This window comes from Labrus mixtus, chromosome 19, assembly GCF_963584025.1.
Source record: "Labrus mixtus chromosome 19, fLabMix1.1, whole genome shotgun sequence".
Taxonomy (NCBI): Eukaryota; Metazoa; Chordata; class Actinopteri; order Labriformes; family Labridae; genus Labrus; species Labrus mixtus.
In genome coordinates, this window is record NC_083630.1 from 18,753,266 (window position 1) to 18,779,837 (window position 26,572).

A 26,572-nucleotide genomic window follows, 5' to 3' on the forward strand; every position below is an offset into this window, starting at 1 on the left:
CAGCTCCACGGCGTGCCTGCTGAAGTAGTCCATGGTGATGGCGTTGTTCCAGTAGCTGAGGTTGTTCTCCTGACTCGATGACTTCTTCTTCCTCCTCATGCAGCACACGGTCAAAAGAACAGCTAGAGCGGGCAGAGACAGGAAGGGGAAAATGAGGGTTAGCACAGAGGCTGGAGGAGCTGCTGCTTCAAATAACACCTCTGAAAGTGCACACACTGCTGCTCAGGGAGAAGCTGTCATGTTTCACCACAGCGTACACTGTTGGAAGAGATTGTGGTTGAAAGGAAATACGGCTTGAATCTTCTACTGGTAGTGTACCTTGTTGTAACTTTGAGCTTTTCTCAGTAACAAAGCTTTAAGTCACTCAGAAACAAACTTTCAAGGAAAATACAAGACAGTTATTTATTATAGCAGAGCAAGAAATCTTTATTTCTCCATCTCCAACAGACCATAACACACAAAAAAAAATCAGTTTTGCCTAAGGAGCGCCACTTCTCGATGAAAGACACTTTGCCTCCCTGGCTATTAATATGCTATCGCTCTCTCTTGATTTTAATGCAACAGGATCCTGGCCTGAAGGCAGTCTGGAGGCTGTCAAAAGGCATTCCTGAAAAAATGAAGCAAGCGCTAACCAGGAAAGATGAAGAGAAGTGCGAGCATAATGAGAGTAAATTGTGACTTTTTATTTCAAAATAACTTTCTATTGACCCAGAGTAAAAGTTTCCCCAGGAGGTAGATGAGATAAATGATAACACTGACTCTTTTTTTAGGACATAAAGCTACAGCTAACAGCCAATTAGCTTAGCATGAAAACTAGTGGCAAGGGAAATATTGAAGGTAACAAAATCTAGCTAACAAGTTCTTCAAAAGCTGACTAACAAACTTCTGGGTGTCACCAGGGCTATTACTTACAACACGAGGACACAGTCACAGTGATGGCCAGCACGATCCACACAACGTCCATCCTGCTCAGGCAGATTGTCAGGCGGGAGTCCACAGTCGGGCCTGAGCTGTTGCAAGGCATACAGGGGTCTTGGGTTGTGGCGGGAACCTGTCTGTTTAGGAAATTCCCACTGGCTGTGGAAGGGGACTCTGAGCTGTTCCCCTGAGCGGGCATCTCCTCAACTGAGCTGTCATTGGCGAACAGCCCACCATAAGTAGTTACATTCCCCAACCAGCGTCCCAGAGGGGCATTGTCTGTGGTGTTTCCTATTACAACTTGACCCTCCATCTTAGTGGTGGTCTCGTTGGGTGAAGTTTGGTTGTTTGGGGTGATTGTTGAATTCTTGATGCTGAGAGGCTGCGCCACCACAGTGGGGGGCTCGTTCTCTGCAGGCACCTCCCTCAGGGTGATTGCATGGTGTGCAGCACCCCCAGCGTGCTCCCTGAGATACGGGCGTAGTATGGGGTCAGCATCATTTGCAGAAGAGGAAAAGGGTGACAGGGAGGATCTGGGAACATACTGACGACCGGGCATAGAAGGTGCGTCCAAGCTCAACCTCTGTGGTTCTACTTTGAGTGTGTCTCCTCTGTCTGATGCAGAGCTGGACATAAGAGGAAGGGGGTCTGGAGCCCCTCTAGGAGTAGATTTCACATTTGGGGCTGCTGTGCTGAGAAATTCTGGGATGCTGGTGCTGGCCTGGTTAGCGCTGACAGTTACTGGCCTTTGGACTTGAAGGGCTTTGACCAATTTGTGCATTTTGCCTTGGTTTACAATATCATAGCCAAGCTCCAGGGGCTGAACCACAAGACTGTCAGTGCTCACAGTGTTAGGGGTGACTGTATTCGATTCATCAATGGGAGGATCAACATGAGCAGGACCGGAACTTTGGGTTGTGTGAAGCAAGGCCAAAGGTTGGACTATGGCAGTGGGGAGAATGATGCTTGATGGTTGAGTGCCTCCTTTGGATGTCCATTCCCCACTACTGGAGCCTTCTTGATGCCAGTCCAAGGGGTCAGGTTTTGGGGCAGACAGGGGGCTGCTGTGGGTGACTGCCATGGAGACAGAGTCCTGGGATGTCTGTATGAAGTACAGCTCCTGTGCTGATGACACCAGTCCTACTGGCAGTGCTAGGAATGCTAGAACACCTGCGGAGAAAGAGACAGGAATCTGATGATTAGCTCATAATAACATAACATCCTATTTTCAGCTTGTCTGTCGGCTTTTATCAATTCTTTCAAGGATCTTGCTACTCATAGCTCAGAGAGAAAGTGCAAAACCTGCAGTTGAATGTTTGATGTGCAGCCTTGTCTTGCATTCATTATGCTATTAGCCTTTAATCTACTAAACCGCTGTGTTTGTCACTCACAGTTTAACTTATTGAGTGCTTTATTAACTGAATAATTCACGAGACGGGGTTCCACTGTGTGTTTCTGTGCATGTGTAAGGTCGCCATTAGGACTTAAGAGGATCCTTTTCTTTAAACGCAGGGTACAAACAAACCTGCAGAAATGCTTAAAAAGCCCAAACAACAAGGGCAAGTAACACTGAAGATAGGGAGTTAAGTGAAAAAAACTTCTATATTACTTTGAATTGGTGTCATTGTTATAAACAGCCAAGGAAGTCAAAATGATGTGAGGAGAAATAATAAATGCATTATCTGAAACAAATGATGAATTAAAAAATGAATCTGCACCATTAAAATGAGTCTCCATTCATGCGTAATACAGCACAAAACACCTTGTAAAGATACTTTCACAGTTGTAGCATCAAAACGGCCAACTTTGCATGCTAAAACAGTATCACAGACCCTGACAGATTCACTTTCTGGAGATCAATCCCATAAGGAGTCTGTGTAGTGACAAGTCATTAGCAGTTGCCTGTAGGGAATATTGGTCCTATTATGTTATGCAGACAGCAAGACACTCATGGAGGGAGCAACTTGCAAAGGCTTATTAATTTCCACTTTGCTCCCTCCCTTCCTGTATTGACAATGTTAAACACAGCTCCAGTGGGGTGTTCCTATGTGTTCAGCTGAGAACAGAACATGTTCTTAATTTAAGGCAGAATGAGGTTGTGTTGCATGTTTTTGCTGCAGGATGCTGACCTGGAGACAGGGATTGGGAAAAACAGGATTCAAGGTCAATTTGAAATACTTTTTTCCCCCAGTTTACTGAACCAAATGTTTCTTGGAAGATAGTGGTTACTTAATGGTTACTTAATGGTTACTTAATGGTTACTTAGTGGTTACTTAGTGGTCATTTAGTGGTTACTGAATGGTTACTGAATGGTTACTGAATGGTTACTTAGTGGTCATTTAGTGGTTACTGAATGGTTACTGAATGGTTACCTAATGGTTACTTAATGGTTACTAAGTGGTTAGTGGTTACTTAATGATTACTTAGTGATTACCTAGTGGTTACTTAATGGTTACTTAGTGGTTACTTAATGGTTACTTAGTGGTTATCTAGTGGTTACTTAATGGTTACTTAGTGGTTACCTAGTGGTTACTTAGTGGTTACTTAATGGTTACTTAATGTTACTTAGTGGTTACTTAATGGTTACTTAATGTTTACATAGTGGTTACTTAGTGGTTACTTAATGGTTGCTTAGTGGTTACTTAATGATTACTTAGTGGTTACTTAATGGTTACTTAGTGGTTACTTAGTGGTTACCTAGTGGTTACTTAGTGGTTACTTAGTGGTTACCTAGTGGTTACTTAGTGGTTACTTAATGGTTGCTTAGTGGTTACTTAGTGGTTACCTAGTGGTTACTTAGTGGTTACTTAATGGTTACTTAGTGGTTACTTAGTGGTTACCTAGTGGTTACTTAGTGGTTACTTAGTGGTTACCTAGTGGTTACTTAGTGGTTACCTAGTGGTTACTTCATGGTTACTTCATGGTTACTTAGTGGTTAATTTATAAATCCCAGTCTAAAGCCACCAATGTGTCCTAAATGCTATGGCCATCATTTAAATGTGTTATACACATTTCCATGATAGATAGAGGAGAAGAAGAGGGGAAAAAAGCACTGAATGTGTAGAAAAGGGGGTAGAAAAGGCCGGCGTAATGAATTTTAAAAACCTACCAGCCCAGTCAATGAGTAATCTCAATTTTTTTTGCCATATATTTCCCCCCTCCTCTTTTCTTTTTATTCACCCGAGGATTTAAAATACACCACAGCAGAGCAGAACAGAACAAAACGCAGCGCACTTACTATTTAAACTCAGCCTCTGAATCATTAATCATACTCCACCATACTCAGTCACACAGACGACCAGGAGAGAGGGTCCAGACCCTGTCTTCCATTAACCAAGCCTGTCACGTCTCTAATCCACAGAGCCCACTTCAGACCTGAATCTGAGGAGATAACACACATGGCCATCTTTGATTTATGACTGCTCGTCTTTCCTGAGATGATCCTCTTGGCAGGATAATGGAACACAGACAAACCCCAACCTATATAAGCTTTAAGTATTGGTTCTATTGTTGATCATTGGCAATATGAACGGTGGTCCCATTGGGGGGACATTTAGAGGAAACAGCCCTTGAAATGAGAAATGTGCACAACACGACATGAAATTATCAACACTGAAGAAAGTGAATGATTAAAACCACAAAAAGAAAGAGAAAAAAAGTAATATCTGAATAATAAATAAAAGCATTTTGACGACAAAATTGGAAAGGTAAGTAAATAAAAATTGCTGTATTATTAATGAAACAAAGAAGCCAATTAAAGTTTTTGTTAACAGAATTTATTACTGTAAATATTATTTATCTTATTTTTACCTCATTTTATTTTATCTATTTTACCTTATCTTATTTTATCTTATTTTGGTTGTATTGCACCGTGGGACAGAGACAAACGAAATTTCGATTCCACTGTATGTCTGGCATATTTTGAAATTGACAATAAAGTTGACTTTCACTTTGAAAAAAATAAAATAAATAAAAAGTTATCTGAACTGGGTAAAGTCAAAACCTTCAATCAGTACCAATCCCTGGCTCCCCAAACCCAGCAACCCGACGCCTTGCTACCAATGAATAAAACATGACACACCCAGACTCCCTTTAAGGACAAAGTTGTATCAAAAACATGCAAACTAAATGGTTTGGCACAGGCACACATTAACAGAAGGCACAATCTTCTGATTTATCAGGCTCACAAACATTGGTCTCAACCTCTAACCAACATGGAGATACATGTTATTTTGTGAATTTGCAGTGTACTAGTCAAATAATTTTTTATTGAAGACCGCATCTAATATGTAAAAGGGGAGAATCTGCCTTTTAAGTAAGCTTGCTCTCGTACTTCTGACATCGCTAATAATCATTACATGGTGAGTATAACACTGGCCTTTAGTTTTTCAGATGCTCAATTGAGTACTGAGTCAGAGCCTTCTTGGTTGACTTTAGTTAGTCACATTTATCTCCTTATTAAGGGTCATTATAAAAAGGCAAAACACAGTATTGGATGAGCTGCTTATGAGCAGAAGATAACAGCTATGAGAAAATGATTATAGTGTCCCGACAACATGAACCCTAAAAGAAAAGGCTAGGTTAGCTTCTTGCATAATATCTTCTGTAAAAGTAAAACGGCTCACACTAAAGCTCTAGGTGGTTTTGGTGTTTTGTCTGGATGAATGCGTCTGTTATCATCATATGACGTTTCATTATGGGATTATTATTTTAGAGGAAAGCAAAAATATCACAAATTGTCTGTGGAAACCTCTGAAGCAACATTCATTTCCATAGCCTACACTGTGAGGTCTTAAATATATCCAGAATGAGAGAAGGCAGTTAAAGCAGTTAATTTGTATGCAAGCCCTATATGCCTAAAAAGAGGAACATTAGCTGTGAGAGAGCATATACTTTACATTTTACATCTGTCATCTCTGTCAGCTGTTCTAACTTTGTGTAGCATAACTAGCATTTCTCTTTGGAAAATGAGGAATGTAAATTAGCTTGTTGGCTAGCTAGCAAGTTAGAGCAGGGTCATCCTTATTATCTATCTTCCTCTATATTTCCAGTAGCCTACACTGTTAGAAGTCGGAAAAGGATTTATGTGCTCAGTTTAAACTGTAAAAGTTTGATGTCGGATTGGAGCGTAGCTTTTGGAAACACACATCTAAAGGCAGGAAAACTGACTAATTGTCCAAATGTTTGAGGGCTTAAATTTCAAGAGAGATAACAGCACAGGCCTATACTATGGAGGTGGATGACTAAGATACTCTATGGAAAATAATAATGTTCATAAGAACACTAAAATCTTTGAATGGGTTTCTGGAGAGACGCTTAACATGTTTAACATCCTTTTCTGAATTGGAAACAGATGAGTAGTTTTTTGCGTGTAGCTATTTTTCAGTGGCCATTAGAGGAGAAAATCTGTGTGTATTCGGTTTGCTTTCATGTCCTTGTAAGATAATAATTAATGTGACATAGAGACATGTCAAACCTCTTTATTGTTCCCTAAAAGTACTAAGCTATCATGACATTGTTGCAGCATGTTTTCCGCCCTGTCTATTTTGACCTATGCAGTATAAATGCTCAATTTATGTGTGTGCAGGAGTTACATGTGCATCCATGTGTGCACTGTGTTGGTCTCCAAGGCAAATGGATGTAATTTGTCTCATCGGTTGGGCGTCTGGCTGATGGAGTGAGAGCGTTAGCAGGGGGAACACAGACAGAGAGCCAAGCCCTGCTTCCACTAAGACGTGCAGTGAAGAAGCCAGCACAGAGAGTGAATTAACCGGAGAAATGATTGAAAAGGCCTGAGAAGTGAATTGAGCTTTATGAACATCCATTATTGAGTTGAAGCAACGGGAAGAACATGAGAAAATTGGATGGAAAAGGGGAAGAATAGTGAGGTTGGACAGGGTGGGAAAGTGTGAGGAGGAGGGCAGAGGTGTAGTGAGAGTAAGGGAGGAAGATGGGAAGGTGTTTCATCAGCGATAAGACATGGACAAAATGAAAAGGTGGGATTAGAAACATGAGACCAAGGTTCAAAAATAGGAATTTAAAGGAAAAAAACCTTTATTTAAACATTTGTCTTGCTTAGAAACACTTGTCTACTCAACAATATTTTTGTGTCTGTTTGCTGTTTTTGATATATTCTCACATGCACATAACACAAATAAAAAAGGATCTGTCCAGTTTTATGAAGCAAGGGAGAAAAATCTGAACCTTTGATCACAAGGAGACAAAAAGCAGAGTAAAAATGTAATGCTCTTGAGAATTTTTCCCCTGTTGTATATGCTTTAACGGACCGAAGCTTACAGTTATCAATCACACCAACATGTTGCCTCACTATCTCTATCACCCAGGGGATCATCTCAGAATAGCACATGCTAATATCATGGAGACAAACAACGCCCCGGTGAAATTACAATGAGATTATGCCCCCATTTATTTGACTAATGGAGCCAACCTGTTTTCGAACACCTACACTCAGGATCTTAGAGGGTGGGGCAATTTATGCAGGAAACCTGCTGAATTAGAGCTATTTTGAATGCATAGGAAGCCGGTGACATTCGTTCAAGTCCTCCATTGATGCCTTCAGGGACATCAATAAATCATGTTGTAAAGCAGGATCCTGCGCAGTGATCCATTGTAGGCTTTGTCCCACCAATCATTCATTATTAGACTCAATGTCAGTGGACAGAGGCCAGAGCAGCTGTCAGGGATGCTAAAGTTACGCTACATGAAATAAAAAACAACACAACATTTATTCCTGCTGATGAAATTTTGCTTTGAATTTCTTCCATGGATTCAATCTAATGCAAAGACTCGATTACAGAAGAACAATCTCGCTCAGGCACATGCATCATGAGTCTTTCAGCCTAATCAATCATACAGGAGCACTTAGTGTGTCGTATGCACCAGCCTGCATGGCTGCATGATAAATCCTAAGATGGGAGAGGGGGTGTTCTCACCATGGGGGGTTAGATATTAGTTTTTTTTAGTTTTTTTTACCAGAGGTCACTACATGATACGTGCAATGGAGAAAGATGTAGCTTGAATGCACAGCAACAATCTGCCTATGAGGCAAGTGTTGCAGCCAGGATGGGAGTGTCGCATCATCGGTGGCCCGCTGGCAGCGTCAATTTTAGAAACTGGAGGCTCTTCTGGAAGCCAAAAATAGGAGCTGCAAAATCATCCATCAGTAAGGATCGTCATGCGGTACAAAGTTACTCCTCAGTCATCTCCCTGCTCAGGCAGCATGACGGGGAATGAAGAGGGAACTATATGTAAAGTGGGCGAAACACATACATGCAATGGCAATTTTGCCAAATTCACATCATGAACAAATGAATTAAATAGAATAAGAACGATAAATCCTCAAGGGTATGAAATACTGAGCAGTAGTATAAAAATGTGCTGCTTGATATCCTCACAAAAAATAACTTGCTCTTAAGAGCCACCTGGATAATATTTATAAAAACACCTTAAACTTTTGTCTTAACATGTTTTTTTAAAGATTTTATTTGTCCAGGGACTTACAGGTACATTTGCCTTATGGATGCAGGGGGAAGAGGGGAATATGACCTCACTGTTCTCAATGGCATTCAATGGTTACTCTGATTTTGATCATTAAGTTGAACTTTATCAGACTCATTCAAACAAAGCCTTCTCATACGATTAAAAAAACATCTTTCTGAAAGCCTTTACCTTCACTTTTCAAGCACCTGTCAAGGTGGTTTTGAATATTGCCAGTGCTCGTCTGAGGCTGTCGGAACAACATTTATATTCCTAAACAGTATTGTCTGTTAACAATCATGATAATGTGCCCTTGAGCAAGACACAGAAGGCCGTCTGCCTTACCTCTCACTCTGTGATGTTCTGTTTCACTCAATAAAAGTACAAAATGTCCATCTCATCTTCTAATGGGATAAACATGAGTGCTGGTTTTGAAACCCCAGGACAGTGAACCATAACCAATAATTAAGGATGTCCTCTTCCCAACCCGCCCGGCCCTCCATGGATCACATTTAGCCTCGTTTATGCTAATCAAAACCACTCTGCGATAGCGGACAAACCTCTGTGGGATTCCCCCCTGAAATCCCGCGGGGCAAATGGAGAAGGCTTTATCAACGACGTTCATCAGAATACCAATGAGCCTCTATCACACCATACAGGCACACGCGGCACAGCTCTGTTATCTCACACAAAATGAATTCATATCTCACGTTTGGAGGATAAAACTTGACAGACCTGAATCAAAGTCATCACAAGCCTTTAAATGGGGAGTTTTGTTAAAGGTAGTCTGAGCCTTTAATTTAAAACTTTGACGGGCCATCATAGAGCCACAGAAGCAGATCAGATCCATCAGCTTCAGGCAGACTGAACCCTTTATCAATTGGCCGACTGTAGCTGCTGTCTGACTAACTGCTGCTAAGATCGGATTATCACGCCTGGACAGAGCGCTGTCGGCCCTCACCAGCTTCAATGGACCCGCAGCACTTCTTCAATTTTACTACTACTAACAGTATGACTACAGTAGTAGTATCACTGCTACCTGTACTGCCATCATTCACACATCCACCGACTATACAGCTAATAGTAGAACAAATTAAAACCAATTACTACTTCTGGAGGTCCAATTACCAACATCACTGAATATAATATAATACTACATCAGCTGCTATAGGCAAATACTACAACTTTTACTACTAGTACTTTTTCTACTAATGTTGCTACTTATGCTACTTTAACTAGCCCTACTTCAACTACCTTAAGTCCATTATATCTTCATACTAATACTGCTGCTTGTACTACTATAACTGCTGCAGTTTCCACTACTTCTACTAATGCATGTACTGTACTAATAATAACACTTTACAGGTCTAACTGTGAACATACCTCTATTACAATAATTTATTTTATTTTCATTTTAAAGTTATATTTTGGGCCTTTTTGCCTCTATTGGATAGGACAGCTAAAGAGAGACAGAAAACGTTGGGAGGAGAAAGTGGGGGACGACATGCAGCAAAGGGCCAACGTTGGATTTGAACCCGCAATAGCAACATAACTGCTAGGCTATCCAGCTCACCCTAATACAATAATTGTAATTGTTGCCCCTTGTAATGTAAGCATAGGCACTTTTCTTTTTTTTTTAAAGGTTTATTTTTGGGCTTTTTCTGCCTTTATTTTCGAGATAGGACCGTGGATAGAGTCAGAAATGGAGGGGAGAGAGAGAGCGGGGAATGGCATGCGTTAGAGAGAAGTCTACTAACCACTTAGGTACTTTTCTTTCTCCTATTGTTCATCATTCTCTTTTCTGTGTCACTATATTTGATGGTTACTGAAATAATAAAAAAAAAAATCATGTATGTCATAATCCTCTTAAAATCTTCCTACAGTTCCTGATTTGTAAACGCATACAAGGGAAAACAAAGCATTTTTAATGGTGACATCTATAATAATCAAAAGCTCAGGTTGTAAATGCTGGATATGATGAACTCAACATATTTGTTAGAATCTGTAATAAGACTTTAACAGTGAGAACTCATCCTAATCAGAGATGTAAACATATCTTAGGTATATAAATAGAAAGTCATCTTCACAGAAGCACAAACAGACAAATTCCTTTGGTCGCTCCTGGGTGTGTTCGTCTGCCATTCTGCACAGAGTGGGTGTCCCGTGGGGTGGAAACAGACAGATAGGGCACATCCTGTGGCCCTCTGAAACCGTCCTGGTGGAGCAGCACAGTTAGGGTGGAGTGGCGGCGTGGCGGAGTGGCGGAGCGGGGAGGGAACTACAGATGTGAGGCCGTTGATAAGAGAGAAAAGCTCTCGAAACAGGATAATGGCTTCCTGTTTGAACGCTCTGCAAATTGTTTGTCAGGTTACAGCGGCTTTGAACAGAGACGTGTTTATCGGAGGATCAGGCCGAGGGAGAATGCGAAAAACAGGAACAACAAAGGGTTCTTGAGCTGTTTACTGGGATAATGATTTAGCTGCTGTGACAGAGGCAAAGGACCTAACAGGAAGGAGAAACATTAAACAACAAGTTGTCTTGAATGTCGGCTTGTGGTCATACAACTCCTCTAACATCACAGACACTGCCAGGTTGTGCAACATTTTCACTGTTATTTGTTCCTTTGTTCAACAATGTGTTGCAAGGAACACTTTAATAATACTAGAAAAGACAAAATTGGATTGTGATAGGCTGAGATTACTCGAGCCTTGTTTCATTATTTGCACTACTTCAGACTAACAGGCCTTTCAAGACATCTATTTTTAAGGACTAAAAAACACGATTTGCACAAATAGCCTCATTTGTCAGGCTTTGCTTTGAAGACTGAGCATGCCAGACAAGACCTCATTTGCTATAAACAACTAAGTTCCCCCCATTGATTCAGTCGTGTTATGTCATCATAGCAGGCTTGACTACGTACAAAGGGCGGACTGGCTAAAAAGGGAGAAGACAGAAGAACAGAAAACAGCAAAGAGGCTGACTGGAGGCACACAGAGAAACTCGACTACTCAGAAAGCTATAATAATGTGATATCATCCAAGTTCTCTTCTATCCGCAGCAGCTCTTCTCCTGCTGCAGCCTCAGGGTGTTTAAGCACATCTGTCTCCTGCAGGCTCACCCAGAGACGGAAAATGAGAAATGTCTCTGAAATGCACAGAGATTTCAGGCAAAAAGGAAACCCTGATGGAAAAGTAAAGCTCCGAACTCTGAGCACAAACATTGGACATTACAACAAAAAAGGAGTCTTAAATATTGTGTCAGTATCGACTCTCCCAAATAGGGGTATCTCACGATTTGATTTAAAATGATACGGTGCGGTACTATGATGATAATATTACAATACCATGATGAGGAGTCATGAAGTAGTAACTTGACGAGTCAAATTGGCAGGGAACTTTTTTTTTTAAGATCTGTATTCTTTTAAAAAATTGATATTTGGCCCCAGAGATTCGATAATTGTATCACATGAGTCAAAGCGATTATATTTTGCTGTGTCGACTCGATATTTTGTCCCACCATTGCTCACAAAGCTACTCCGCCCTCTCTGGATTAAACCGCTTCGATGTGACCTCCCACCGCCTCCGCTACAGCTCAAAGCACTGCCCTCACAGCAGTCCAGTTTATCACTTCGGAGGGATTGAGGCAGATTTGTCAGCAGACAGCCTTTTTTTTTTTTTTTTTTTTTTTTTTTTGGCACCGCTGCCCTGAGGTGGAGCTCGAGGGTGCATACAAGATTTCATCAGCCTGTTTAGCTAACCGTCCAGGATCCTGGTGGGTCCCAGTCTGACCCCCCCCCCCCCATGCTCCATATTCATGTGACATTCTGGGCTGGTAGCCTGCCAGAGCTTCCAACATCCACTCCCATCTTGTCCCCTGAATTTAAAGCGGTATAAACTTGAACTATAACATCAACTACAGGGATGCAATTTATTAACAATCTGAATCCTTTTTTTTTTTTTATTCAAACACAACAGGTCAGCAGGAAAATACAGCAACAGTTGTTGTACTAAAGGCATCATTCATGAATACTTTTGGGAACTACATTCTCATAGGAGTGAGATGAAGAAATTTCATGTAATCCGCAATCTTCTTGATATTTTACTGAAATATCATGCAGTGTATTTTTAACCCTCACACAGACAACTTTGCAATGGCAAAACTAACTCCAGTTGTCACATCTTCCTTTAATTCAGCTCATATCAAGTGAATAGTGCATGAACACCAAGGACACCATGGATGCTCGAAAACAAACCAAACTGCCAGATGTTTCATGTAATATGTGTTTCTGGTAATTGTTTAAATAAAAATGTAGAGTTCAATGTTGCTAAAGTCCTTTTTGTAGGATTGTAACATGACTTTCCAAGATGTTTTTTTATTTTGACTATGCACATGCAGGGCATCCTCTGGTCCCTGGTTGCAGACTCAGGACACCCTGTTGATGCGCGTGTCCCACCAGCGTGGGTCTACTCACTCAGCAGCTGGCAGCGCAGGACCTGCAGGCTTGTCTTCATGGTATCATGTGATCCGGCTCCTCCTCCACAGTGCTCATGGTTCTCTGGAGAAGAGAGAGAGAGAGAGAGAGAGAGAGAGAGAAAGAAACTGAGCTTTCAGACATCAAAATCGAATCCCTGTCTTGTTGAAGAATCAGTGTGATATACTTTGGAAACTTAAGTTTTGGCATTTTAAGGAGAGAAGACACAGAAGAGGACTTCTAAACATGATCGCACAGATTACCCTTGACAGTTTAATCCTTTAAATTACTGCCAGACAACCGTTACCTCTCACAGCGGAAAATATGAATTACAACCAGCCACAGTTTCAAAATAAAAGATCGTTTGGGACTTCAGCGATGGCTGGTCTCAACTGCCAGGCTTTGAATCAGCGTTGGCATCCTGCAGGCTGTGCTGGTCAGTGAAACCAATTACAGAGCATTAAACATTGACCAGTAAGCCTTGTTCTGGGACAGCCACTGTGTGCATGTCCACTAGACATGTACCCAGGGATGCTCTTCAGGCGGATGACTAACTGATGGCCTTCTGTTCAATGAAAGGGAACACACACAAACACACACACACACACACACACACACACACACCCCAGATGAGTGTGTGCACGCATGTGTGTATGTGCATGTTTGCCTCTCTTTATGGAAATGCCCTTGGGCAACACGTGCCCACACCATTCACACTCTAAAGAGGTGTATTAGAACATATACACACACACACACCTAAGCATCCTTCACCCTACCTGCGTGAATAATCTGATGTGAGTGTGACATGTGAAATTGGATTTGCGCCCCCCAGGACGAAGGGTCTGTTTTCAGGCGACCTGTGTTCCTGCGAGAGACATGCGAGATGAGACGGACGGACAACAAAAGCACAGGGTAGCAGGGTGCTGATCCCTCCATAAGGCTTAAATCGCTCATAAATGCAGCCTCACAGCATCTGAGTCATCCTGTTCATATTGCTGCCATTGTGGCAACCTTTTAATGCTTGTACCCTATTGGGATATATGAAATTGAAGTAGATCAGGTTAGCCATATAGCTAGCTGACAATGATTGATATCCACTGCACAACACAAAAAACATGTTAGAAGATTTCTAAATGTACACCAAACAAATGTGGGTATAAGTCAGTTACGATATCAAAGTTAGTTTTTTAAGCAAACGTGCTGTTTTACAGTAGTTAAACAAACGAAAATATGAGAGTCATGTCATGTTTTGCTAGTTTTGTTAGCTAAGTGGAGGACTCCACTTTCCAAAATAAGCCAAACTATCTACCTACCTATGGTTACTTATATTTTAACGTCTTTAATTATGTTGTTTATTTAAAGGGAACATTTAAGTAAAAGTAATGAACAATGCATTAAGTAGGAAATTGGTTTTCTCTGTTTCTCCTTTTCTGAACAGAACATCATATAGAGTAAAAAATAAGCGACTGAACAGGCTTTTAAAGCACACTTTTAGATCACAATATTGTTCTTTTCCAACTGTTCAGAAAATGAAAACATATTTTTCATATTTTATATGAAACAGCTTTGACTATAATAGCTCGGGTTTGCTCATAATATAGTGCGAGTAATTGCTAGAGAGATGAGGCTGCAAGAATACAGTTGTAGCGGCGGCAGAAAATGAATTCTTCACAGCTTCACATCGCAAGGAATAGACGCAAACGTCCAAAACCTCTCCACTCATCCACTCAAAGCAAAGACATGAAGCTGTAGAGAAAGTACCGTTGCAGTCCTTCTCCTTCCTTGTACTTTATTTTTTTTTAAGGGTCATGTTCCTAGTCTAATGATCTCCATGGCAGGGTTTCGAAAAAGAGCAGCTGAGCCTCTCCACGGTGATTACTACTCATCAGCGCTGCCAGGCCGAAGCAGGCTCATTGACACGCTTTTTAATTTGCAGGGCAGAAGGGGTGAGGCTCGGGGAAGGTGTGTGTGTGTGTGTGTGGGGGGGGGGAGAAGAGATAGGCAGAGGGCGTGTTTTTCATTTATACTTCTTATCACAGGTCAGAGCATGGTTCTGTTGCGAAAAGAGGACGACACACGGGGACAAAAGACATGCTGCTTCGGCCTCCTGCGGCGGTGTGCAGGTAGGAGATAATACGGGATGACAGTCAGGGTCGTGGCACCGCCAAAAGGACGGGAGCTTCACAGGGAGCTACTGGCAGTTTTGTTGCTGCAACGCTTAATACACGGACAACAACGTAGAAAGGGAGTCGTCCTGTATGGATAATAATGGACCAATACAGCATAGAATGCAGTCCTTCATACGATGTTACTAGAGCAACATAAAGAGTGAAAAAGCACTTGATCAGATGTGTAAAAGAGACAATAGGGAGCTCATTCTAAAAGGAAATGGTGATCAATTACTTTCACATTTTGAAAGACCTTCCTCATAATTTTCCTCGCCCCTCCTGCAGTGTTTTGGCGTCTGAATAGCTTTGAAACTCAGGGATATCTTACTGACTTTAAGACCATAAATAACAATGAAAATGTTTTCCTTCTAATCACAGTAATGATGAGGGCAAATAGCCTTATTGTGGTGGTCTTCACCGGTCTTAACTTAAAATCCAGAGTCCACCCAGTCTGAGTCCGAGACAAGACCGAGTAATAATGCTTTGGATTCCAAGATGAGACCTTCAAAAAGTGGTCTTTAGACCGAGACTGATATCGAGTACGACAACACTACTGGCAAGCATAAAGAAGGCGACTTCATGCATGTGATTTTCTACATCCTCTTCGCTTAATAATGTCAGCAGTGACAAGAACTGAAGTGTATAAGCACCAACAATTGAGAAAACTGATAAAAATCCACTTTGCCTTTAAGCCTCAAACAAGGCAACAGAAAGTAATAAGTGAAAATGATGGAAAACGATAGCTCAGATGAAGTAGACCCCTTGTTACATAGAAAAAACATCAGCAATCATCAGTCTGCAAACAGCAACTGATAAACATGTAAAACAGGGATTACAGAGACAGCTTTTCTTATCATTCATGGAGTAATTTTGGTTCAAAAGGCAAACAAGCTTCCTAGAGAAAAAAAAGTGGCATGGCAACTGACTTGCTCACAGACGGCAGCCATTACCATGGCAACTCTAATAGAGCATTATCTTAAAATTCATTCACAAGGACATTATGGGGCTCAAACAGAATTTGAAAATAGGAGAAGCAGGAGACAGGAGTTTTGGTTTTCATCCACAGGCAGAGAAACAAATCAACAAACAATCTGCTTGTCCCTTGGACTTGGTACAGTCCGGGAGCTTCAGGGTCCAGGGCCTGTCAGCGGTACCGTTGACAGGCCCTGGACCTCGAAGGTTCCAGACTGCGGCCCTGAATGATGTGTCTGGAGGGGCCGCAGACTTGAGGCCAAAGCCAAGGTCACCCAACATCACAATGAAATATGTCTGTCGCTCCATCATTCTGTGGCCACCAGCCGCAGGGGTAACAATGCTTTTAATTTTGGACTTCCCTCTATTCTGCGGTTATGTATAGGAGCCGTGGCAGCAAGCTGGCTGCTCGCCCACAGTGACTGCAGCCTGGGAGATTTTCCATAACGACAGAGAAGGAGGAGGAGGAGGGAAGGGAAGGAAAGTGTGGGAGTGAACTACGACAGTGTGAAATACAGTGTTTTTGCTCTCGCAGTCAACTGATAAATGGACCGCCAAACACAACTGTTCTGACTGATGCGTTTCTCCCCCCCCCCCCCAAGTTTTGATGCCGCACTCTCACACTTTGGTTTATCTGTCTGTTATGAACTGGAAAAGCTCTCTGCTATAGCTTCTGTCTGACAAAAGGAGGCAGAGAATAAAAAAAAGAGGTGAAGTGTGAAAGATGGGGGCTTTGAGGTTATTTGACACAGTGGCCAACTGAGACTCAGAGGGAAGAAAAAGCACAATAGCACAAGATCACAGCACGTCATGATGCATTCAGGGTGAAACAGCGGTGAAACCCTGCTTAAGATTAGAATAGTAAAAAAGCTACACTTCTTGTATTCAGGATAGGAACATTTTTAACCGTATTTATGTAAAGGGAAATGTATTATCCAGCACGGACAACCATATAGCAGGGGAATTTCTCCAACAAAATGAACCCAGAGGAGCATTTTCTTACACCTACAGTATGGATCAAACCAAAGCGTGTAATAATAATGATTAAGGTTTATTTCCCATCTGGCAACGGTAATTGTTTTAAGGAAGTACTTAACCTAAACTGTCATGTTGTTCTTAATATAGCCTAGTAGTACCAAACCAACCTGCAGCTGTCAAATGAAAATGTTTCTCAGCGAGCACAGCAAAACACTTAAGAAGCTGGACCAGTGTTTTGACAGATATGTGCAGAAAAAAAATCAGTGATGTGTCAGGAAAACTTTCAGCTGAAATGCAACACTTCACTACCTGCCAATCCGTCTTAATGAAGTCCATTTTTTAAAAGTTGTTCGTTAAAAATTAAAAAAGGACAACTGTGGATCAGTGGCTAGGCTGTTCTACAAGTCAGTGCTGAATTCATGGCATCAAAAGACCCAGGCTTGATCTGAAATCGCAGGGTGTTTATCTCCATTTCAAGTTCTGTGAAAGCAACTTCCCTCAGCCCAGCCCTTCCACAGTGCCTCAGGAGACGTGCCCACGCAGAGGGCGTCCATTTTTCTCCTTTGATGTTGTTTTGCCCTTTGATGGAAGAAAGCAAACAGCCTCTGATATGGCTTAGCTCTGTCAATGTTGTTCTGGCATTCACGGTGATGAGGCCAGGAGCTGGCAGAGATTGCGGCTGCAAGTCGTCGTCGTCGCCGTCGTCGTCGCCGCAGCTTTGCCTCTAAGCGCGTTGATGCCATCTTGGTGACCTTGCGAAACGCAAAACTTGCTGGGCACCAATCAAGTTGGACTGTGGCTAACTGAGGAGCTGATTACTGATTACAGATATGAACAACTCTGTTATGAAACCATTTTCGTCAGTGGGAGGGTTACAAACAGAGCCAGTGACTCAGGCACAAGAGAGACTCCGCTCTGGGCTTTGATAACGTAATTATCCAGCCAGGATACACACAACAACTGAATGATTACGACTATTGATTCCATGCAACAACAGGCCTGAATGAAATGCACGCAGCAAAACAGAGCAGGAACAGGTTTCCAGGGAGTGCTCTAATCCTGCCATCCCTGACGGCGGCCATGTTTGCTGAGTCACTGTGGGGAGGTGTGTGTGTGTGTGTGTGTGAGTGTGAGCGCCGTCAGTCGTGGTCCTGGATGGTAAACCTGGCAGGATGAGTTGCTGGTGCTGCGTCATGGAGGCTGTTAGAGGATGTGCAGGTTATCAATCAGAGCCTTCACTCCCCTTCTGGTCCTGCCCCCCGGTACAGCAACACACCAGCCATTAAAAGTACATTAGGATCCCAGCATGCCTTTCACTCTTGCTGACTGTAGCGCCAGAGGAAACACATTACCTGTCGCTATACTGTACTGTACCTGGTTACATAGAGCAGCAAACCCTTTCATATGTCCAACATGAAAGTCTAAACACTGTTTCATTAAACAAACACAGACTTATTAAGAATCTGTGTGCAGAACACTTTCACTTTTGACTGAATTTATACATTTCCTTTACTTCCTTTCTCTGTCTTTCATGTAACATCTCTTCAAGTTTGGACAAAAGGAAAAACATTTTGATCATATCGTGTCGACAGAAAGACAGCAGACGAGTAGATTTTAATACAGAATTGGTTCGTGAATCTTCTAACGGCAACTGAATGTTTTTTTACAGGGACTTTTGTGTTTTTAGTATCTCGAGTGGTTAATGGGAATCAAGCTGAAAAAGGCCGTGAAGAAAGATCAACGTACACACTTTGTATAGCAATCTGTTATGCAGATTAGAAGTGAGAGTTTCGCATCAAAACTGTTTTGAGGCAGAGTAAAGAGTTGGAGTGCTTTTCTCATGTCAAGAGTTTGTAAGTTATTAAGTAGGTCTGGTGATGTGGCTGTTTCAAGTGATGAGCTTTCTCCGTAGAGGAAGCTATTCTCTTACCAAGTAAAGTGCAACAACAGGAGACGCAAAACAGCTGATTGCAACTGGACGTAACAAAATACCAAATCTGAAATCCATCGGGTAATCTGCACATTTTTCAAACTGCTTCTGTGTTGACTGAAATTATGTTGGCAGGACACATTTTGGCACAACTAATCTCTCCCAAAGAGAAATAAACCTACTCACAAAAGAAATAAGAAATAATTGGTAGTTCAATCTGTTAATAAAGCAAGAGCTAAATGGTTGTAAGGTCTGAAAAAGGCTTCGCTCTGCTACATGCAGAAAGCTTCAAATATGAGATGTTGATAAGAAATTGGGCTCCAGGATAATGTTCACATGTTTACAATACCAGCAGCATGCTCGTGCAGCCGGTCAATAGTCATTAATGTAGAAGTAGCACAGCATAAGAACAGGGACATACTTTTCCTTAGATAATCATCACTCTGATTCATGCCAAAGAACAGAATCCCAGCTTCACCCTCACATCACATCAACATTGAAGAATAGGACAGTAGCTCTTTAAAGCATGAATGAATTCCAAACTCGTTCAGTGGAGGACTCCCACTCAGGCAGAGCGGTGCACCTGTGCTCAGGGGCAGCAGAGGAGGAGTTGAATAGCATCAGCAGCCTCTTCATTACTCAGCACGCTCACACACAGCCACGACCAATGACTAAAGCAATGCATCAGAGGAATCGTGGCCAAAGGACTTTCTGTAGGCGTGTGAACACATGTGAGACACACACACACACACACACACACACACACACACACACACACACACACACATAGATACTTGGTTGCCTACTTGAGTTCCTGCCCATTTGTACTCCTGCTAGAGTCCCTTTACAAGAATGAAGTTTAACTGTGGGAGCTTTCTCGGTTATTATGTTGTTGTGTTTTGCATTTTTCAAGTCAGATCTCAACTCTTAAAGAAAAAAAGTGAGGCCAAAGGTCTGAGGAAATCAAGGTTCCCAGCATTAGGGCACCCACTTTTTTTTTATAATCAAGTAGTAACCAATCCAAGTCTGCAGAGTCCCTCTGCACCTTTAAGTAAAAGCTAAAGACCCAGCTCTTTCATGAATACCTACTAACTTAATGATGATGGTCTCCATGTTATTGATGATGATGATGGTTGTCACGATGGTTTTTGTTTGATAACGACGACTTATAAGATGGTTTCTATACTGATTAGAGCTCTCAAGAACTGCCCTCAATGTTGTGCTTTGCCTCTGGTCACTTCCTGTCAGCACCTGTGTGTCCAATCAGACTCAAAGCTGATCGTTTGCTCTTACTGACATTGTTCCCTTTTTTCTAGATCCTTGCTTGTGTTGTTCTTACTCTCTGATGTACGTCGCTTTGGATAAAAGCGTCTGCTAAGTGAATTGTAGAATTGTAAAAGTCTAAAGTTGTGTATTTAAGACATGTCTCAGATCCCTTCTTTTTCTTTAAGTCTTTATCAAATACCTAATCAATAGACTAATTGAGTTAGTCAAAACCGCACAGCGTACAAGTCCAGTCCCTCAATTGTTTTATGTCGATCTGACTTGTCCGAGTCCCATATCTCAAGTCCAAACCCTTAACTTGGGGGTCAAGTTAAGACAACACTGTCACTTGACACATTTTTTTTTTAACACTGCAAGAAAAGGTGTCAGACTGAGGCGGAGACACAGTATCACACCGGGCAGTCATTAAAACCAAAAGGAAGGCCAGAGAGTCTGACACATTCAGCGAGGGGAATGAATCAGTGGTACAAAAAGTGCGACAGGTAACAGAGCCTCAGGGGAGGACCTGTGGCTGACTTGTTATATCACGAGAAAGAGGACACCACAGCCTGAATATCAAGCACCCGGGGTGATTGACGGAGGAGCGCTGTGAGAGGGGACACTTGATTAGTGTGGAAGTAAAGAACCTGACAGGCCAACAGCAAACGAGAAACAAAAAACAAACTCCAAATGCTAATGGTGCCGTCGTCTTTATGCCAAATTTTTTTTTTTAATTTGACATTATATTGAGACAGTACCTTATGTTACTGCCAGACAGGAAGAATCACTGCTAGAATTACAAAGAATAAGAGCTGTCTTTCCCATCAAAGCTCAACAAACACCCACAGAGAAATCCATTATGGCAGATATAAATACATCAACTAACGAAGGCTTCATCTGACACATATTTTCTGAGAAAGAGTGGGTGGCAACAGGAAAGGTACAACATAAACTAAAAAAAAGAGGAAAAAAGTTTGAAAGAAAGCAAGCACTGCAAAAACCATCATATTGAAGTGCTTCATCACAATGAACCTGACATCACACATAGATAAGCCATAAGATGATGTCCGACACTGAATCCGATTTCATGGATTTCTCCTCTAAGAGGTCCCAGGTGGGTGATACTCGGCCTTTCTGTTATTGACATTGCACAGACGCTGTCACACCTGAAAACCTTGAGACCCGTATTACCTGCAAATTCTCTGCACAAGCCTTATTCCCCGTCTCTCCTGAGAGAGTTCTGGAGCCGGGCCGTAAAGGAACAGACATTGTGATGCAGCTCACCCTCGCCACTGTCTGAGTCGTAAATATCCTCTCCCTCCTCTATCTCTGCCTCCCTCCTCGCTCTCTCCCTCTTTCTTCTCGCCGTCCTTACTTGCCCTCTGAATCAGCGAGTGAGTGAGTGACTGCGAGCGGCTCGCCCGTGATGAAGAGTAACGTGAGACAACAGCGCGCCACGTCCCGATACGCTTGTCACAACCGGTAATACAATCAAAGAATAACATCTCGGAAAAATAGGTGGAAGGCGGTTAGGATTGCAGTCACACTCCCGTCACTGACTGGATGCGTAATGACACTTGCCAGAGGAGTTCAGTTTGTGGTGCACCGGCCTGAACGCAGTCCTGACGCTCATGGAAATGCGTTCAATCCCCTCAAAGGTCATGTCAGAGGAAATCTACAGCACATGTCTAATGAAGACTGTCAAAATCTGAATCACAGAAGAATATTAATGACTGATCAGGATCATTATGTGAGTAATGTTAGACAAAAAAGAGCTCATTAAAGTGGTAAATCTGCGGTTTACAGAAGGAAAATCTAATATTCCACATGTGATTCTTTGCTAATGAACTGCTTATAATTGTGTTTTGTTCACCAAAGAGGGGCGGAGCAAGAGGCAGAACAGGTCAAAGGTCAGAATTAATAACAAAAACAATCTTTACAAGGTGCTGAAACATCTCCCTCAAGAATTAGTGAATAATTAAACTGCACATGGAGGTAAAGTTGCTAAACCTGGCTCCCCCCCCCAAAAAAAACAAACCCTTTGTGCTAAAATTAAAGCGACCCTTCGTTCCTTTGCCCTTTTTGTCTCTCAGATCTAAAACGCCCGGGGGAAAAACACTCGATCAAAGCCTCGTCTTCGGTTTCTGTCTCAAAGCCAGATCTTCAGACCGTTACATCTCGCGGTGCGGCTTGAAGCTGTCAGGCCCCGACAGACAGATTGATATGTAAAGTCTGCCGCTCAAGCTCGGCCACATTGATTATTGGACCAGCGGCGCTCAATGAGGCCACACTAACGGATAACAAAGCACATGATCCTCCACGTAATAGCTGTCAACGAGCGAAATTCACACCAGGCAAATGGGCTGGGAGACTTTTGATGGAGTATTTGACCTCATCGATCAAAGATTAGATCACAGCCAGTAGACTGTCCTTCTTAACCTGGCTTCTGGCGCATTATTTTTCCTTTTTAGAAAGCTAAACTCAAGAACTGATGAATAAACAACAAATGCAGTTTTGACTCTCTTGATTTAGCTTCCCAGAAACTGAGGCGACCATTTTCTCAAGTGTAAATCCGTTGATTTCTTTCACGGCTGTGTGAACTCCAGGCATGGATTCTTGGATGATAGACTGACTTTGCATAAGCGCGCGGTTTCTCCGACTCCCTGAAGCCGGGATTCATCAGAAGAAGAGGCTGTTAGCACTCAGTAAAGTGATCTCCAACAGCGGTTCTTACACAGGGCTTGATGTTGTAGTAAAGCTCTGAGCTGCAGGGCCTCTCTGCTCCTTCCATCTCCCTCCTCTCTCTTTGCTCTGCACTTTTTTAATGTCATGTCAGGCTTTCATCCCAATAAGTATCTTGCTCTTCCCTTTCTCTCATCTTTTTCTTTAGGCTGTCTTCATGCTTCATAAGTCCCTTGAACCAACGTAGGCATTTTGAAGATGCCAGGAGAGAAACTGACATTTGGATTTTTTTTCTTCTTCTAAAAAAACATGATGAATCATAGAAAGACATCCAATAAACAAGTACACCAAAAATACAGCCGTGGATTTCTTTGCATGCCTTAAATGTGCACTGAATTGGGACTTGCATTTAGAAGAAGAAGCACAGGAAATGTTGTCAGCTAATGGTAATGACGTAGACAAATCTTAAGATGAAGATCTTCTGCTGCAATATTTAAGTCTGTTATGACGATATTACTATTATGTCTGTTTTACAGGGTTGTTGTCTGACTCATTTCCTAAAAGCCTAACCAGGGACAAGGACTGCACATTAGCCATGGCCGGTCCTCTAGTCCTCTTTAATTAGATGTAACAGATATCAAAGGCTGTTTTAGTAGTGTGCTATTAATCACTGTATCTGACTCATGGAACAAATACAGACGATGAGCGACAGATTCAGGGTCACAAATTCTTAACATACAAGGCTGACTTCAAATGAGTCGATATCAGAAAGAATCAGTCTTCATCTTTAACAAAAAAGCTCCATCTTTCTATGCTGCTTTAGACTTTTTACTTCTCTGATTGCTTAAAATAAGAGAAAAGTCCAATGCAGCATCAAAAGATTGTGTTTGTTTTAATCATAAGGGAGAATGTTCTTTATGAAACTCTGACTTTGGGGTATTATTATCAACAAGTGCACAAGCTTGAATTTTTGACATACACAACGTTTGATTGGCACATGTCTTCTGATGGTGCGTACAGGAGTGTTGGAGGTTGCCCGACATCAGATTTCCTGTAAAGCCGGTGACGTGGGTGTCCTCCGTCTGACAGCCGGTCCGCTGCAGGTCGAACACCTGTCACACCTCACTCTCTGCCAACGAAGGCTGAGCTGCTGGTGGACAAACTTTCACTGACCTCACATGGTTTAAGAGAACAGAGTGACTCAGCTGGAGAGGCGGACCTCGTTAATTGCTCAGCACGAGTCGAGCTACATTTCTTTATTTTCTGGGTTACATGACATGGATTTCAGAAAAATCTGAGTGGAGCATTACAATAGTTTATTATATGGCTTACTTTTATGAAATCATGGATGTTATCTGTTAAAGGGTGCAACACTGCACTGATCATTTGACCAATTTTCAAGTTTGAAATGAAGACAAGAGAAAATATTTACAGAGAAGCAAACAACAGAAAGAAAGAAAATGGAAAATGTTCTGCTTTTCTTTTCATTTTAATTTCATTTCAAACCTTTCAAATCATAGCACAAATAAAACAACAAAGACAGGGTGACTCAGCAAAAACAACCGCACACTGTGGGAGAGTGGTTTGAGAGTGTCCATCTTGAGAGTGTGTTGTAAATTATTCCACTTTTTTGGAGCGAAAAAAAAAAGCGAAATGCGGATTTTTCAAGTTCAGAGGAAACCCTCGAGACTTGAAGCGATAGACGATCAGTAGAGCGAGTTTGATCCAGTTCAGCACAGATGTTGTGAGAGATGGTGTACGTCCAATAAGGGATTTATAGATAGAGAGATACATGTGTTTATCTCGTCTCTGTGCCATAGGAGACCAACTAACTTTGTTATAGAGAATACAAAGATGAGTGTTATAGGGGTCTCTGGATATGAATGTAAGCGCAGAGGGATAAACTGAGTATTTAAGAGAGGAAGCAGAGGCATGTCTATAGATGATATCGCCATAATTGAAGACTGACAAAAAGACTGCTTCAGCGTAGTGTTGTAGTACTCAAAATCGGTCTTGGTCTCGGTTAGTGTGGTCTTGACTACAACACTACTACAACGATACTTCTCCTACAATTAAAAGGAAACTTAGCTCTTGAAGTTTCTGCCAGTAAGATTTTCTACGTGATGCTCTGAATGATTGGTCCAGTCAAATGCCAAGATATTTATACACTGTGACCATTTTATCTCCACAGGCGGAAGAGGGAGAATTATTCAGACTGATCTTTAAAAGACGACGTCATCATTTCAAGAAAATCTGTCAGAAAAGGCTGCAGAAAAAGTGTGTGTTTGCATCTGGCAACCTAAATCTTCTTTTTTTTTTTCTCAGATTAATGGACATGCTTTGTTGTTTGTTTTATTTCCATCCGATCACATCTCACTGTTAAATCTGTTCTCAGCTCTGATTGCTGAGGCAGGATTTATTTTTAAGCTCCACATATTCAACAGAAGTAGACACCTTTTCCGGAGACCATTAACCGAGACAAACAAGACGGGCCAACACCACAGCAAAATAGCATGACGCAGCAGAAGTGCTGCAACGCCAGGGGTGCTGTCAGCCACGATCCATTCTCCAACCACCCAGCAGGTAGCACAGTTAACACAAGGCATGAATGCACTTTAACGTCTTACACAGAGCAAATTGAAAAGCACGTCGTCACAGAACAATAACAATAGCACAAGCGTTGGTACAATGAGTCAAAAGTTTGAGTCAAGGGAGAGTGGGAGTGAGGACCATTTGCCCAGGTACTTTCCGGGGCTGATTCTGGAAGTTGTCTTTGAAGAAACCGTGACTCATGCATGGGTAAAGGTTAAATTCCCTCACATTCAAACACTCTCTAATGAAAGGATTCAATCGCACATGTCAATAATGGAAGCAGCTTGCAGTCGAGCTGCACTTCTAAATGAGTCATTTCATCCAACAAGGTTTAATGCACAAACATTAAACGCTTATTTAATGGCCTTTAAAGATGGAACAAACTCAGTGTTGTACCCTCTCGCCGTTGGCTCTTTTAGTTTTTACCTAAACTAAATAAGACGCCCATGAGCTCTCAGCAAACATACAGTAGACAAGCATAATACGATAAACAAGCTTAATCCCTTCACATCAACATGACAGATGTGAGAGGGCAAGAACAATGTGCAGATTTGAACATGTTTATGTTTGAGGGTAAAAACTAACTCTTTACTCTTTAGCATCGAGCGAAAACAGTGTGAAGCCTAAAGACGTTCAATTCATTCTTCACATTATTAAAAATATTACAAAATGTAAAACTGTAAAGCCATTGAGGAGTGCTTCCTAAACTGGGGGTTGGGACCCCCTGTGGGGCCATCAGTCAAATAAAAATGGGTCATGAGATGATTTACAAGATGGGACAAAGGAAAAATAAAACGAGTCGTCTGGTTTTGGATATTTGACCATTTCACTCCAGATCGCTTTACTAGCGTCGTTGCTGATGAAGATTGTTTGATGTGAAAACCAAAAACAGTATTTTTTCTTTTACTATTTGTGTCAAGCTTATTAATCCCGCGGCATAGAATGAACTTTGTGCTTAAAAACTGCATATTTTTACATCTTCAGGCATCTACAAACCTTTCCAATATACTGACTGAGGAGGCCAGGGACATTACTCTTTGGTTGAACAACAGCTCGAAGAAACATGCAGCTTGTCTAAGAAAACTTTGCGCTCCCTGAAAG

General features: G+C 41.8%; 1 protein-coding gene across 2 annotated transcripts in view; it reads right to left on the reverse strand.

Annotated features, from left to right (window-relative positions):
- The window catches only part of tmem108 (transmembrane protein 108), a 43,703-nt gene that overhangs the window by 4,747 nt on the left and 12,384 nt on the right, over positions 1–26,572 (reverse strand). For both annotated transcript variants that reach the window (XM_061065159.1, XM_061065158.1), the window contains 3 exons: positions 12,887–12,970; positions 913–2,088; positions 4–122 (listed from right to left, as the gene is read on the reverse strand). In XM_061065159.1, the coding sequence (XP_060921142.1) occupies positions 4–122; positions 913–2,088; positions 12,887–12,926 (1,335 nt within the window). In that variant the 5' untranslated portion in view covers positions 12,927–12,970. The remainder of the gene's footprint in view (positions 1–3; positions 123–912; positions 2,089–12,886; positions 12,971–26,572) is intronic.